The following is a 12,013-nucleotide window of genomic DNA, read 5'->3' on the forward strand; positions in this document are numbered from 1 at the left end:
GGCACTACACAGCCATTCACAGGGAGGGAGTGCCCCACAATGGGGTCTGGCAGGGAAAGTGACCCAAGGAGCTGTGATTGCATAGGCAGCTTAGAGTTCACAACGGAGAGTGGCTAAGATATCAGTGGGGGACGGGGAAGGGGTGCTGGGGCTTGAGGGGTGCAGTGGGGATATTGCACTAGCTCTTGGGCTGTAAATCTGAGCTGGGAAAGAGTGACCAGGAGGATGAGCCTTTTAACTCAGTTTCTTCAGCTCTTTTATTGGACTTGGAGCCTCCCTGGGCCTGAAAGCTCCCTTTATGTCACTCCCACCGAGCACGGCTGCCTCGTTCTGTAAATCGTACCCCAGACAGCTGCCGTGTAAACCTCACCCTCAGCAGCTGTCTTGGGATTAAGAAAAGGAGTACTTGTGGCACCTTAGAGACTAACCAATTTATGTGAGCATGAGCTTTTGTGAGCTGCATTCCGATGAAGTGAGCTGTAGCTCACGAAAGCTTATGCTCACATAAATTGGTTAGTCTCTAAGGTGCCACAAGTACCCCTTTTCTTTTTGCGAATACAGACTAAAACAGCTGCTTCTCTGAAACCTGTTTTGGGATTGTGGAGCCCCTTTGATTTAAAGACACCCCCACTTCCAGGCAGCTGTCCAGGGATTCTGTAGCTTAGACACTGTTTCCAGTACCTAACAAAGGGCCCGATCCTGCGTGATGTTGTGCTCAGCGTCAGTGGGAGCGGATAGGGCTCTGCGCCACCCAGAAGGAGCTCCACGCCTGGCAGGATCAGACCCACCGAGCATCTCACTGGGCGGATGGTCTCTCTGGGATTATCCAGGCTATGTTAAACCCGGAGTGGGATGAGGCAAAGTGGATTGGCCTATAGTGCTTTTATGGCTTATTGTGCTGTTTCTTTGATATCACTCAGCCACAGATAATCAGAATTTGTTTACTGAGATAACTGCAGCTGTCCTAGGCTGCTTCCCCTCCCTCAGTCCCACCAAGGCTGTTCCTCTCTTCTTACAAAGGCTACACACAGTTGGGACAAGGGGGACTTCACCATTTCCTCATTCCACATATTGTAAACTCTGTGGGCTCATGGTTAGCACAAAGGACTGGGAGTCAGGATTTGGGGGTTCAAAGCCCAGCTCCGCCACTGACTCACCCTCAGATCTTGAGCAAGTCACTTGCATCAAAAATGTGGCACTCTTTCGGTGCCTCAGCTTTTGGGCGCCCAACTTGATGTGATTTGAGCCTGATTTTCAGAAGCCCTGAGCAGCTGCAGCTCCCGTTAAGGTCAGTGAGAGCTGAGCCAATGGCAGAGACCAACTCCTCACGCGCTCGCACCCAATCGCTAAATGATGCCCTTCAGCGCTGCCAGCTTCATGCCCTAGGCCAGGTGGGGAGGGAGGGAGGGCTCGCTAGAGACCAGAGAGTCTCACAACAGCTCAGGGACGAGGGGTCAGAGGCAAGCAGCAGCATCAAGCGTACGTGGAAGTGAAGGGGGAGTGAGCTGGATGGGGCCCTGTGCAGTTGACTTCACACAGGGTCCTCCTGGGGCTAGGCCCAAGCCTGGAGAGGGCCCAGCACAGCTTCGGTATCAGATAATATGGCTTTCCTGTTTCCATGGACACTTTTGAATGGGAGGCCACCTGGAGCAATGCTAACACCTGAGAGGCCAGGTCCTCAGACCAAGGCACTTCTCCGCTGCCCCCGCCTAATGCCAATGAACGGGTCCAGCAGCCAATGGCAGAATGTATGCGTGTAGGGAGGGGGTGAAAATCATGCTCTACTTGTCCAAGTGTTACTACAGGGCCAGGTCTCCCCCAAGCAAAACCCCACCCTAACAGCCTCTGCTGGCAGCAGTCACTCCCACAACCAAGCAGCCCAGCTTGCGGCGTAGAGCAGCAGGGAGGCTCCTGACAGGTAATGGCAAAAGCCGCAGGAGGCCTGGACACCCACAGCCGGGTCCGCATGCGACAGGCCTGCAGCAGAAAGGGGAGGGCGCGATGAAGAAGGCAGCTTTTCTATGGTCTCCAACCACCCTCCCGAGCTAACAAAGCAACTGAACAATAGCGCTGGACAGGCTGACAGACGTTGCCTTGTAAGGAAGTCTGGTTAACTCCTGGCTGGACTGAGTGAATTGGGGGGCGAGAAGGGCGGGCTGCGTAACTCACTGGACATGCACAGTCCGCCCAGCGGCCTGTTTCAGCTGTAACACTTCACCCCACAAGGGATCGGCTTGCGTGAGCCCTGGAGAAGAGCAGGGCGAGGAGGGAAGGTTATGGCCTTCGATGCCAGTGCTGCACCTAGCAGAGGAGGGGACTGGGGAATGGAAAAATAACCAAAGAGCTGGAACAGAACAAAAATCTCTTTAGAACAGAAGTGGGGGGGAATAAAGGTCCCGGCGCCGCTGGGGGAGGGGAGCCAGCTTTAATGCCTAATGCAGGATTAATCAAAAACAAGATAGAGCTAATGTAAAACAGGGCTCCAATTTCACAGTGGCTCCAGTCCATGACACAATTACAGCATCTGGCTACAGGGGCCAGAGGGAAAGAGCTCCTGATTCCTGCTAAGAGAGAGGCTGGGTGGCTGCCCCAGCAGGACAATAACTGCTGACACAGTGCTGGAGTCCCACAAGCGTCAGCACTGCAATGAAACAGCAAGCAATGCAGGCGCCATGTCCGCACCTTTCACGTCACCCCAGTGGCTGCTTTTCTTAAGGAGACACAGTCAAGGCGGGTGGGCCCAAGATTAGGGCCAAAAGTGAGAGCAGTGTCCCATTTTACAAGCCTGGCAAACAGCTGAGGTAAGGGGGAGGGGGATATTTTCTCATTCCACTTGCAGCAAGCTTTGTGGTCTCATGGGGCCACTTAATGAAAATTCTGCAGTGCCCCCAGCAGTTCCAGAAGTCTCAATAAATCCAAGCGTAATGGACGCATGACTATATTCATTCGGACACCAGCGGGTACAGAACCCAGGACCTTCAGCACCAGACCTCACGACATGAACTAAGGGAGTAACAGTTAGCTGTGAACAAGTAGCAGCTGGCTGTTGCCCCCCTTGTGGGACAGCCACTAGGGGGAGACATGGGCAGACATATACTTAGCCAGCATGTTACACAAGCATTTGCCCAGGATTCTACTTACCCTCTGGACTCTTTGGCGGGATTTCAGCCATTACTGGTTGCGCCTTTGATTCTGGTTGGAGATACTGACTGGTCAAGGAAGGCTCCAAATTTTCCATCTGCCTGACAGGTGGGACTGGGACCTCTGGAGACTTTGCCACCTGGATTTCTACCCGTTTGGTGGCAACATCCGGCACAGGGGCACTGGCTGTGTCGGCTCTCCGCTGGGGCAGCTCCGGGATCTTTGAGGTGGGGGCTTCCATCCTCCGGACAGCAGGCTCCTGAGGCTTGCCTATAGTGATCTCAGTCCTTCTTGGAGTGGGCTCAGGGGGTTTGTGCCCCAGCCCCTCTGCTCTCTTGAGGCCAAACCTTGATAACCCTGGAGTGGAGTTCTCCACTTGCTTGGATGAGATATCAATGGAGATTTCTGTTCTTCGTGACACAGGCTCAGGAAGTTTGGGTCCAGAGAGCTCCACCCTCCTCAGAGACGACTTAGGCGACCTTTGGCCTGGAGGGTCTGCATGTCTGGCAGGTGTGTCTGAATTCCTGGCACCAAGATCCTGGAATTTCTGTGTGGAACTGGATACAGTGGACCTGAGGAGAGGGTTCGGGGTCCGTCTTTGCGGCGTAGAAGTGTTCGGAGACTGGTCTACCTCCTCTACCTCGAAAGATCGCTTCAGAGCTGAAATACATGAACAGAATTCAGAATTTAACAACAGCATCTTCATGAGAGGATCACAGCACACTTTACCAATGTTCATGAACCTTCAAGACTTCCATCCCACACTCAAGAGATGGTTAAGGAGGATCAGTACTCCCGCTGAATACGTGGGGGAACTAAGTAACAGAGAACTTATGGAACTTACCCAAAGTACCCCTATGGTACTTACACAGCGAGTCAGTGCTGGAAATAAGACTAGAATCCAGGAATCCCAATTCCTAGAAATCTAACCACAACTTGAGTATCTTTTACACCTCTAGTACAAGTTATTACCTTATTAGCATTCTCCACTCATCCTGGGGGTAATGTCTTGTCTCCTGCTTTGCACAGGTGTAAATGACTTCACAAGGTACAAGGCAGCCTGGAACCAGGTCCTAATGAGGGCCTGCTGGCTGGCTTTAGCTCAGTTACACTCTGAGTAGCCAGCCAGCGCGATTCCACCTCCAAGGACGCGGTGGTACATATACAACTTCTGAGGGTCGAGTGGGTCACTTGGAGCAAAGTAATCCAAACCCACCCTCATGAAAGTGTCCAAAACAACTGGAGAAGACCAGGAAATCCCCAATAAACATACCACTGAGAGAGAAGCTGGTTATATTTTAATAACAAGGGACCAGACTCTGAATAAATCCTCTATAACAATACTATGTATTTCTCAAGAGCCTTCTACCCAAGGATCGCAATGCGCTTTTAAAATGTTCATGAATTTAGCTTTGCCACAGCTCCTTTGGGGCAGGGAAGTGCTGGTTGGGCCTCTGGACACTATTACAGAACAAACCATGATCAGCCTCATTTTACTGATGGGGAAACTGAGATACAGTGCTGCTAAGTGATTCATCCAGCATTGCACACAGCCAGCAATAACACTCAGGAGTTCTGGTTCTCAGGCTTAGGCTTCAATGTGAGCTTAGCACCGAGTGCTTTGGTTTAATCAATAGACTGCAGAATGTCTTTACACCACTGCTTTCAGTCATTCACATACTAGACCTGAGTAATCAGCCTGTCTGAGAGGCGCTACAAAGCTGCATGTCATTGAAAGTGAAATTTTCTGCTGTTCTTGCTGTCCCAGTCTCAAGGGGCCCACAGCATTTGCTCTGGCCCCTTTAACACATGGAGACAGTTTTCCCACTAAAAAGGCAACTCTGAAATCCCCGACCCAGGAATCTGTCTGGGGAAAGCCAATAAGTATTGCACGGCCCCAGAAACCTGAGTTCGCTGGACCTGCACTTCAGAAATCAAAGGAAGCACAGAGTATCCTAGCAGGCTGGGTCCATCCACATCAATCCATCTCTCTTCCATCAACTATTATTATAAACTCCTCCAACCTGATGATCCCCACATTAGCCCAGGGTCAGCCCCTGTCAGATCCCAGCCTGGTTCATGTCAGACTGGCCAGGTATGACTGACCCTGCCCACCCCTGGAGTTATCCCCCCGTTAAAGGAATAGGCACCTGAAGAGAAGGCATCAACTCCACAGCCCACAGGACCCACTCCAGTCCCTGAACGTCAGGCACAGGGAGCAAGAGGTGAACAGCACGTGCACAACAGGAGGGAAAGTGGGAGAGGGAGAGAAGAAATCATAGCTACTCTCAGTTACTCTGCCTCCCTGTGCTATGGTAATGTCCTAAAACCTACTTACTGCACAGCACCCTTAGCCAGGGGACCAGGGTGCACGGAAGAGAAACAAGCCCTGGCGTCTCCCCACCTGTCACACGCAACGATAGCATGGTGGGACAGGCCAAGGAGGTGTGGAGAAAGCATCAGCACCAAACCCTGCTTCCCCTCTGTGCATGAGCTCTGTGGGGTTGGGACTCCACTGAAATTTGGGAGCAAAAGAGGGGGGAGTCAGCATGCAGCTGCATGATCCCTTCCAAGCCTGATGGATGCTCTCACCAGGAGTAGCTGCCTAAAGCAGCGTTAGCTCCTGCTGGGTTCTCTAGTCTAGGAGCCTACCACTGTGCAATTGCAGAGACAGGGACTAAGGGCAAGAGAACTTCAGGACAGGTCAGTGTCTTTCTAGTCAGGCAATGAGTTAGGTCTACTACCTGCCAGCTCCTCCTTAGAAAACACAGGGCCAGTCTTGGAAGTAGCAGCCCTACCGTGGTGGCATAGTGAATAGGGTGGCCATCTGCCTTTCTGTAATAGGGTGGCTATTGAATGGTGCCTGCTGCCCTGCCCCCCAGATCAGGGTGCACGTACTCCCCTATCTCAACAACAATCAGGCAAAGGCCCAGGCGCTGTAATACAAATGTCCGAGTTTGGCCCATGAAGAACGACACACATGCTGCTCAGGAGCTGTCCCATCAGCTTGGTCCCATATATTCCAGAAGCAGCGGTGCTTGTCCCGACTATAAGGCAAGTATTAATTCCAGAGTGGAGGAAAGCGCCTGAACCCAGAGGAGAAGGAAGAGAGGCCTGTGAACTCTCAGACCCTCTTGACACATGTATTTGTCAGAGCAGCAGCCTCCCCACTCAGAAATAGGAACCATCTGCTCCAGCTCTCTCCAGCGTACAGGGTCAGGAAAGCGTTCCACGTGGCAGGAACTCCAGCGCCACTCTGCCAGCAGATTGTAAATGCAGCTGCTGACACGCAGCCGCCCAACCATTCGTTAGTTATGCTTATGTTCAGGAGGTTCCTCCTCCCCTCGTCATGAGCTCGAGTGCTGCAAAGTACAGGCCAGCCAACTGCTGGGAAAGCGCTTGGCTGCAATATAGCATGGTGGGGGGGGGGGGGAACGGCTGTGATGGAGATTGCACCGATTTGCTGCAGCACCTCAGTCTGAGGGGTTATCCTGCAGGGAGCTGGTGGAGCCCGGTACAGATTAAACAGCCATGCCCACACTTGGATCTGCTATGAGCAGAATGGGATTTGAGGCATGTGGCAGCTGCATGCTTTACCGGCATAATCTGCAGTGCCTGGGGTCACCATGAGCCCCACATTTCAGGAGTGGCTGGAGTTTTAGGGCCAATTCAAAGGGGAGTACAAGGGAGTCTGCTGATGTCACTGACATCTTCCAGGCCCCTCCAAGAGGGTTTTGATTCCCATTCTGTCATCAACACAGCCCTTACGCATCAGGTAGGCTGGGTTGGCCATGCTCAGAGGTAACACGTAAGGAGCGAGAGGAAGGGTACGTTACACGTTGGTGAGTGGCTGCAAGTCTGGAAGGGGACAAGATGATGTAAATTACACCACCTTCGACTCCACGAGCAGGGCTTGCGGGACTTAGAGAAGCTACGGGCCCCCATGGTGAGGTGCTGTAGGGATTAGAACCTTCTGTTTTCATAAACAGCTTCCCAACAGGGAGCCCTATAGCATGATCATGGATGCTCAGTATTCACCTGAGTGTGGCCCCAGGGCTCTCGCTTGGATGCTTTGCACTATAACCTCACCAGGGGTATCGGGAGAGTCGCTCTCTCTGGAGATCCCTCTTTTACTCAGCAGTCCACAGGACACATTCCCCCTCCTGTGAGCCTCACTCGTGTGCACTCTACCTCCCGGAGTGGGAACGGTGGGAAGCAACAGTGGCCTGGGACCAGACTGCCACTGGCAGCCTCTCCCAGTAGCCATGCAGGGGGCATCACAAGGAGGGCAGTATTCAGCAGCTGAAGAATCCACAGACACCTCTCCCCCAGCTGGAGCAGCCACGAAGGGAGAAAGGCCAGTCTGGTAGTTTAAGGCACTGGACTGGGACTCAGGAGATCAGGTTCAATTCTAAAGTCTGCTACAAGCTCTGTGTGTGATCGTGGGCAAGAGACAAACTCTCAGTGCCTCCATTCCCCTCGCTGCAGAACAGGAATCACGATTCTTCGACCTGGCCAACAAGCCAATTCCAAAGCCGTTGAGAGGCTAAGTGCATGAAGGCCTGCGTAATACACAGACAGTGCAGCGAACGGGGCCCCAGACGGACCTTGACAGATGCAGCTCTGAAGAAGCCAGGATCAAGAATTTTAGGTAGAAGCTTTGGTTATTGGGGGGGAGGGGGTGCTGAGAGAGGGAGCGTGCTGCAAGAGCTCATTAAATATCACTTTCCCCTACCCTGAAGTGATAGTTAACTATGGGCTGCTCCATTAGCATTTCTATTCCAGTAGCCCCTCCAGGCGCTGTACAAACGCAATCTAGACAGTCCCTGCCCTACCAAGCTCTCTATAGCATCACCCTGACTCCTGCATCAGTACAGCAACTCCACTGCACGCTGGGAACCCTGCTCTGTTATTTGAACATTGCACTTAACCTGCCCAGTTCATGGATTACCGCCAACTAAGATAAACAGGTGTCTGCATACTCTGTGTGCCATGCAATGAGAGACATTACTTCATGAAAGAGGTGAAGTGCCTCTTCATTTAGAACTACCACTCAGAAAGCATCAAGTCTTTATTGCTATCAAGCAGCAAATGTGCAATACGGAAGGAGGGTTTCCGAGGCACTGAGGTACAGACCACAGCATCCACATGAAACCCCCAGACCGGCACCGACTCCAATCACAATCACGAAGCAGCAATACCCTGCTTTCTTCTAGCACCCTCTTACCCAGCGTGGTCAGATACCATGATGGCAGCAGGCCATGTAAATAGATGGCAAGATCAGATGAGCTAGACTGCTTCATCCACCGCTCAAATGCAGACTGTGCTGGGATGGACTACGGCAGCTGTTTAACACAACACAGCAACACTTCAGGGCATGCAGCAGAAAAGACTCGTCCAACTGAATCTGCAGTGGGGACAGGAGGTGAGGTCGGCAGAATATCCTCTGCCCTGGCATTTAGCCAGGACACAATGGTTAAAGCCCTGTACCTGCACCTTCCAGACCTGCAAGCGGTCTGGTTTTACCTCTCATGGGAAAGACAACACATGCAGCAGCAGGGCGCCATCCAGCACTAGGCCGGGCACTGACTCAATACGGACCCAGAGGAAAGAGAATCATCAGGCTCATTTACACAGGGGAAATTAGGAGCAGAAAATACTAACTAAAGCCTTGAAAGATGTCAGGACAGTTTCCCTTCATTGTGCCCACTCCTGGTTCCACTGATGAACTGAAGGGGTCTCACGGGAGCCTCTTGCTAAAATTTCCAAGCCTGTGTTCACGAGCCTGGGATTGAAACAGACTCTCAACTGCAATAAGATCACTTTTGTCACAACCATGAAAGCTGCTGCTGCCTCTGCTCCCAACTCCCCCATTGACACATGGGGTGTGGCACGCAGCCCTGTAGCACCCCAGCAGCGCCTGGCTCTCTCCCAGCACTCTTCCCATAAATGAAATAACCACTGTCTCCCACTGATGCCATTATCCAGCGCAACAGAGCAGAGCCCCACTGCTGTGCATTAGACCCCTGCCACAGATAGGTCTTTCCATCAGCAGTCGGTGCCTTGTGACTGATCAGCTCAGCACAAGAACATTCCACCAGGGGTCTTGCAATTAAGCAGCAAGCAAACCTCAGAAGGGCTGGGAAAGGATTGTGTCAGTTTTGTATGCAGTGCTGTGAGGAAGAACACCATCTCCTAGGCTGGCAGCGTGGACTTGAGGTGAGGAACAATGGGAAGAAGCTACCGAATGTCGGGCTTCAGGGTGTAAGCTGAAGGCCTGTGGGATTCAGGAAGGCCCCTGTGGGGTTTGGCTGGAGGCATTATAGGATTTGTTGCCTAACTTTGAGGGGCAAGGGCAGTCCAGCAGAGAAGGGCTGGGAGTCAGGGGACTAGGCGCTATCTCCAGAGCACCGATTCGCTATGATCTCTCCGTGCCTCACTTATTCAAGCCATAAAGCGGAGCTAACAACATCCACCTTTGCTATAGGACCCTGAGATCTGGGAACGAAAGGGGACATGCTAGGCAGCATCTCTGAGGTATCAAGTCCAGACTACTACTGGAGGCATGATATTGGTCGGATGGACCAGCAGGGTTGGCCATACTGGATCAGGCTATCCTCTGCCCCATTCCGTACCTAAAGTGAATTATCTCTACTGGGGCAAAAGAATCCTTGTAATGCAGGCAGAGGGAAGAATTGGGAGGGATTTAATACTCCGGAGCAGCGGGTCTCAACCTTTTCAGGTTGGCAGCTCCATATTTGAAGTCAAAAATTTCCCCACCCCTCTTTTATCTCTTATAAGAGAGTGAACAATCTATCGATGGCACCAATACTAAGCCTAAATAATTAGTTTCCTGAGGCTGACAGAGAGCATTTGGCCTGTTCTCCACCAGTCGCACAGAACTTTTAGTCTTCTAAGGGCTGTAGTGCTGTGTTCGAATTCTGGGTGTTGGCTTGGCGTGGGGGTAGTGTTTAGTAGCCTGCAGCAGGATTTGCACGAGGTCAAACTAGACCATCAGTGGTCTCTCCTGGTCTTAAACTCCGACTGACTGACAAGCCAGTTCCAGCACACCAGACTCCACCCCTCTCCTCATTCAAATCCCTCTGATGAGCCACTTCTTCCAGGAAGCCCACCATAGAAAACCACATGTATTGTTAAAAAACACTGGGCCTGTTCAGTCTGGAGAAAAGAAGAAGGGGGAGCTAATAACAGTCTTCAAATCTGCAAAGGGCTGTTACAAAGAGGTGGGGCTCAATTGTTCTCAGTGTCCACTGAAGGCGGGACAAGTAGTAATGGGCTCTATTTGCAGCAAGGGAGATCTAGGTTAGAGATTAGGGAATCTTTATAAGTCCAAGAGTAATTAAGCTCTGGAACAGGCTTCCAAGGGAGACTGGAATCCCCATCATCATTTAAGACAAACCACCTGTCAGAGATGGTCTAGGTTTACTTGGTTCTGCCTCAGTGCAGGGGGCTGGACTTGCTGACATCTCAATTTCCCTTCCAGCCCTACATTTCCATGATGAGAAGATCTGTGAGCTGTACAGTACTGTATAGGCCCAGGTGCATATTAGAGGTGATGCAGAGCTGCATTGCCTCAGTGGAAAATCTAGGAAGAATTCTACCAGAGGCTCCCTCATTGGTCACTCAGGGGTTGTCGTACACTTCAAGGACACTCCAGGAAAAAACAGATGGTCTGCAACTGCACCTGGCTGCTGCCCAGGAGAACGGGGAGAGGTTCTTGTGCCCTTCCTTCCTTAGGCTCCTATAGGGCAGCCGAGCAAGTGCTAGCCCCATGCTTAGCTTCGTGTGTGTGCGCTTTCAGGCAGACTCGGTCTTGCTAGCTAGGTCTTGTGAGCCACCACCACCAAGCGCATTGCTGGTGAGCAGCAGCTAATTCTTGACGAAATCAGCAATGTCCTATTCAGAACCGTAATTAAAAATAAAGGTCCAGACTCAAAAGCTTTTCCAAACTATCCAAAGCCTTCAAGTCTCCAGTGCTGGGCTGGAGAACCCAAGGGCATCAGCTTTTCTGCCATTTTCTTTCCTGCTTTGTGCCTCTTTAATGATTAACTCCTTTTTCCCCTAATCTCTATTTTAAAAAAGTTTGATTCAGGTCATTAACCTGCTAAACCCAGGGTTGTGAGTTCAATCCTTGAGGGGGCCATTTAGGGATCTGGGGCAAAAATTGAGGATTGGTCCTGCTTTGAGCAGGGGGTTGGACTAGATGACCTCCTGAGGTCCCTTCCAACCCTGATATTCTATGATTATTCTATGATTCTATGAGTTTTGGATAAAGGTACAACAGAGAATGGGAAAGGAGAAAGTAGGATTCAAATCTGAACTGCTCCCTCCACCATTCTCTCTACACAAGACAGCTGTGGGGGTAGGATGGAAGTAGGTCAGATGAGGACACAATCATTACCCGCTGCCACTGTTGTGACAGACAGTACCGCAGTTCTGTGAGCTGGGGGTTTTAAACCTTGCTCATCACTATGATGTCTGAGTGCTTCAACCTCTATCTTATTCCCTTGGACCAAGCGGCCTACTCATGTAAAGACAAATGTGTCTGGAAGATCATACATTCCAAGGTAAATAATGTTCTCCCAACGAATGTGATAGCAAAGGAAATGGCAACATTTTGATGAGTACTGGAAAGTTTTTTTATTTAGGCAATACTCCATTTGTGGAACTCACTCTGTGAGCAGGCTGCAAGATTTACGTTCCTTTTCTGGTAACATGCTGTCTATGCCAACAGCACCACCAACCACCATTTCCTAGCCCACGGAAGTGTATTGTGAAGCTGACTCAATGTTTCAGCAGAGTTTAGTCTGCACAAAAAATCACCAGCACCGCAGGAATTAAAGATTCTGGA

At 51.2% G+C, this 12,013-nt stretch overlaps 1 protein-coding gene across 3 annotated transcripts in view; it reads right to left on the reverse strand.

Annotated features, from left to right (window-relative positions):
- SEPTIN9 (septin 9) overlaps nucleotides 1-12,013 on the reverse strand; it is a 260,392-nt gene that overhangs the window by 112,431 nt on the left and 135,948 nt on the right. For all 3 annotated transcript variants that reach the window (XM_073312122.2, XM_073312124.2, XM_073312123.2), the window contains one exon: nucleotides 3,142-3,801. In XM_073312122.2, coding sequence (XP_073168223.1) covers nucleotides 3,142-3,801 — 660 coding nt within the window. The remainder of the gene's footprint in view (nucleotides 1-3,141; nucleotides 3,802-12,013) is intronic.

Source organism: Lepidochelys kempii, chromosome 14 (assembly GCF_965140285.1).
Source record: "Lepidochelys kempii isolate rLepKem1 chromosome 14, rLepKem1.hap1, whole genome shotgun sequence".
Lineage (NCBI taxonomy): Eukaryota > Metazoa > Chordata > Testudines > Cheloniidae > Lepidochelys > Lepidochelys kempii.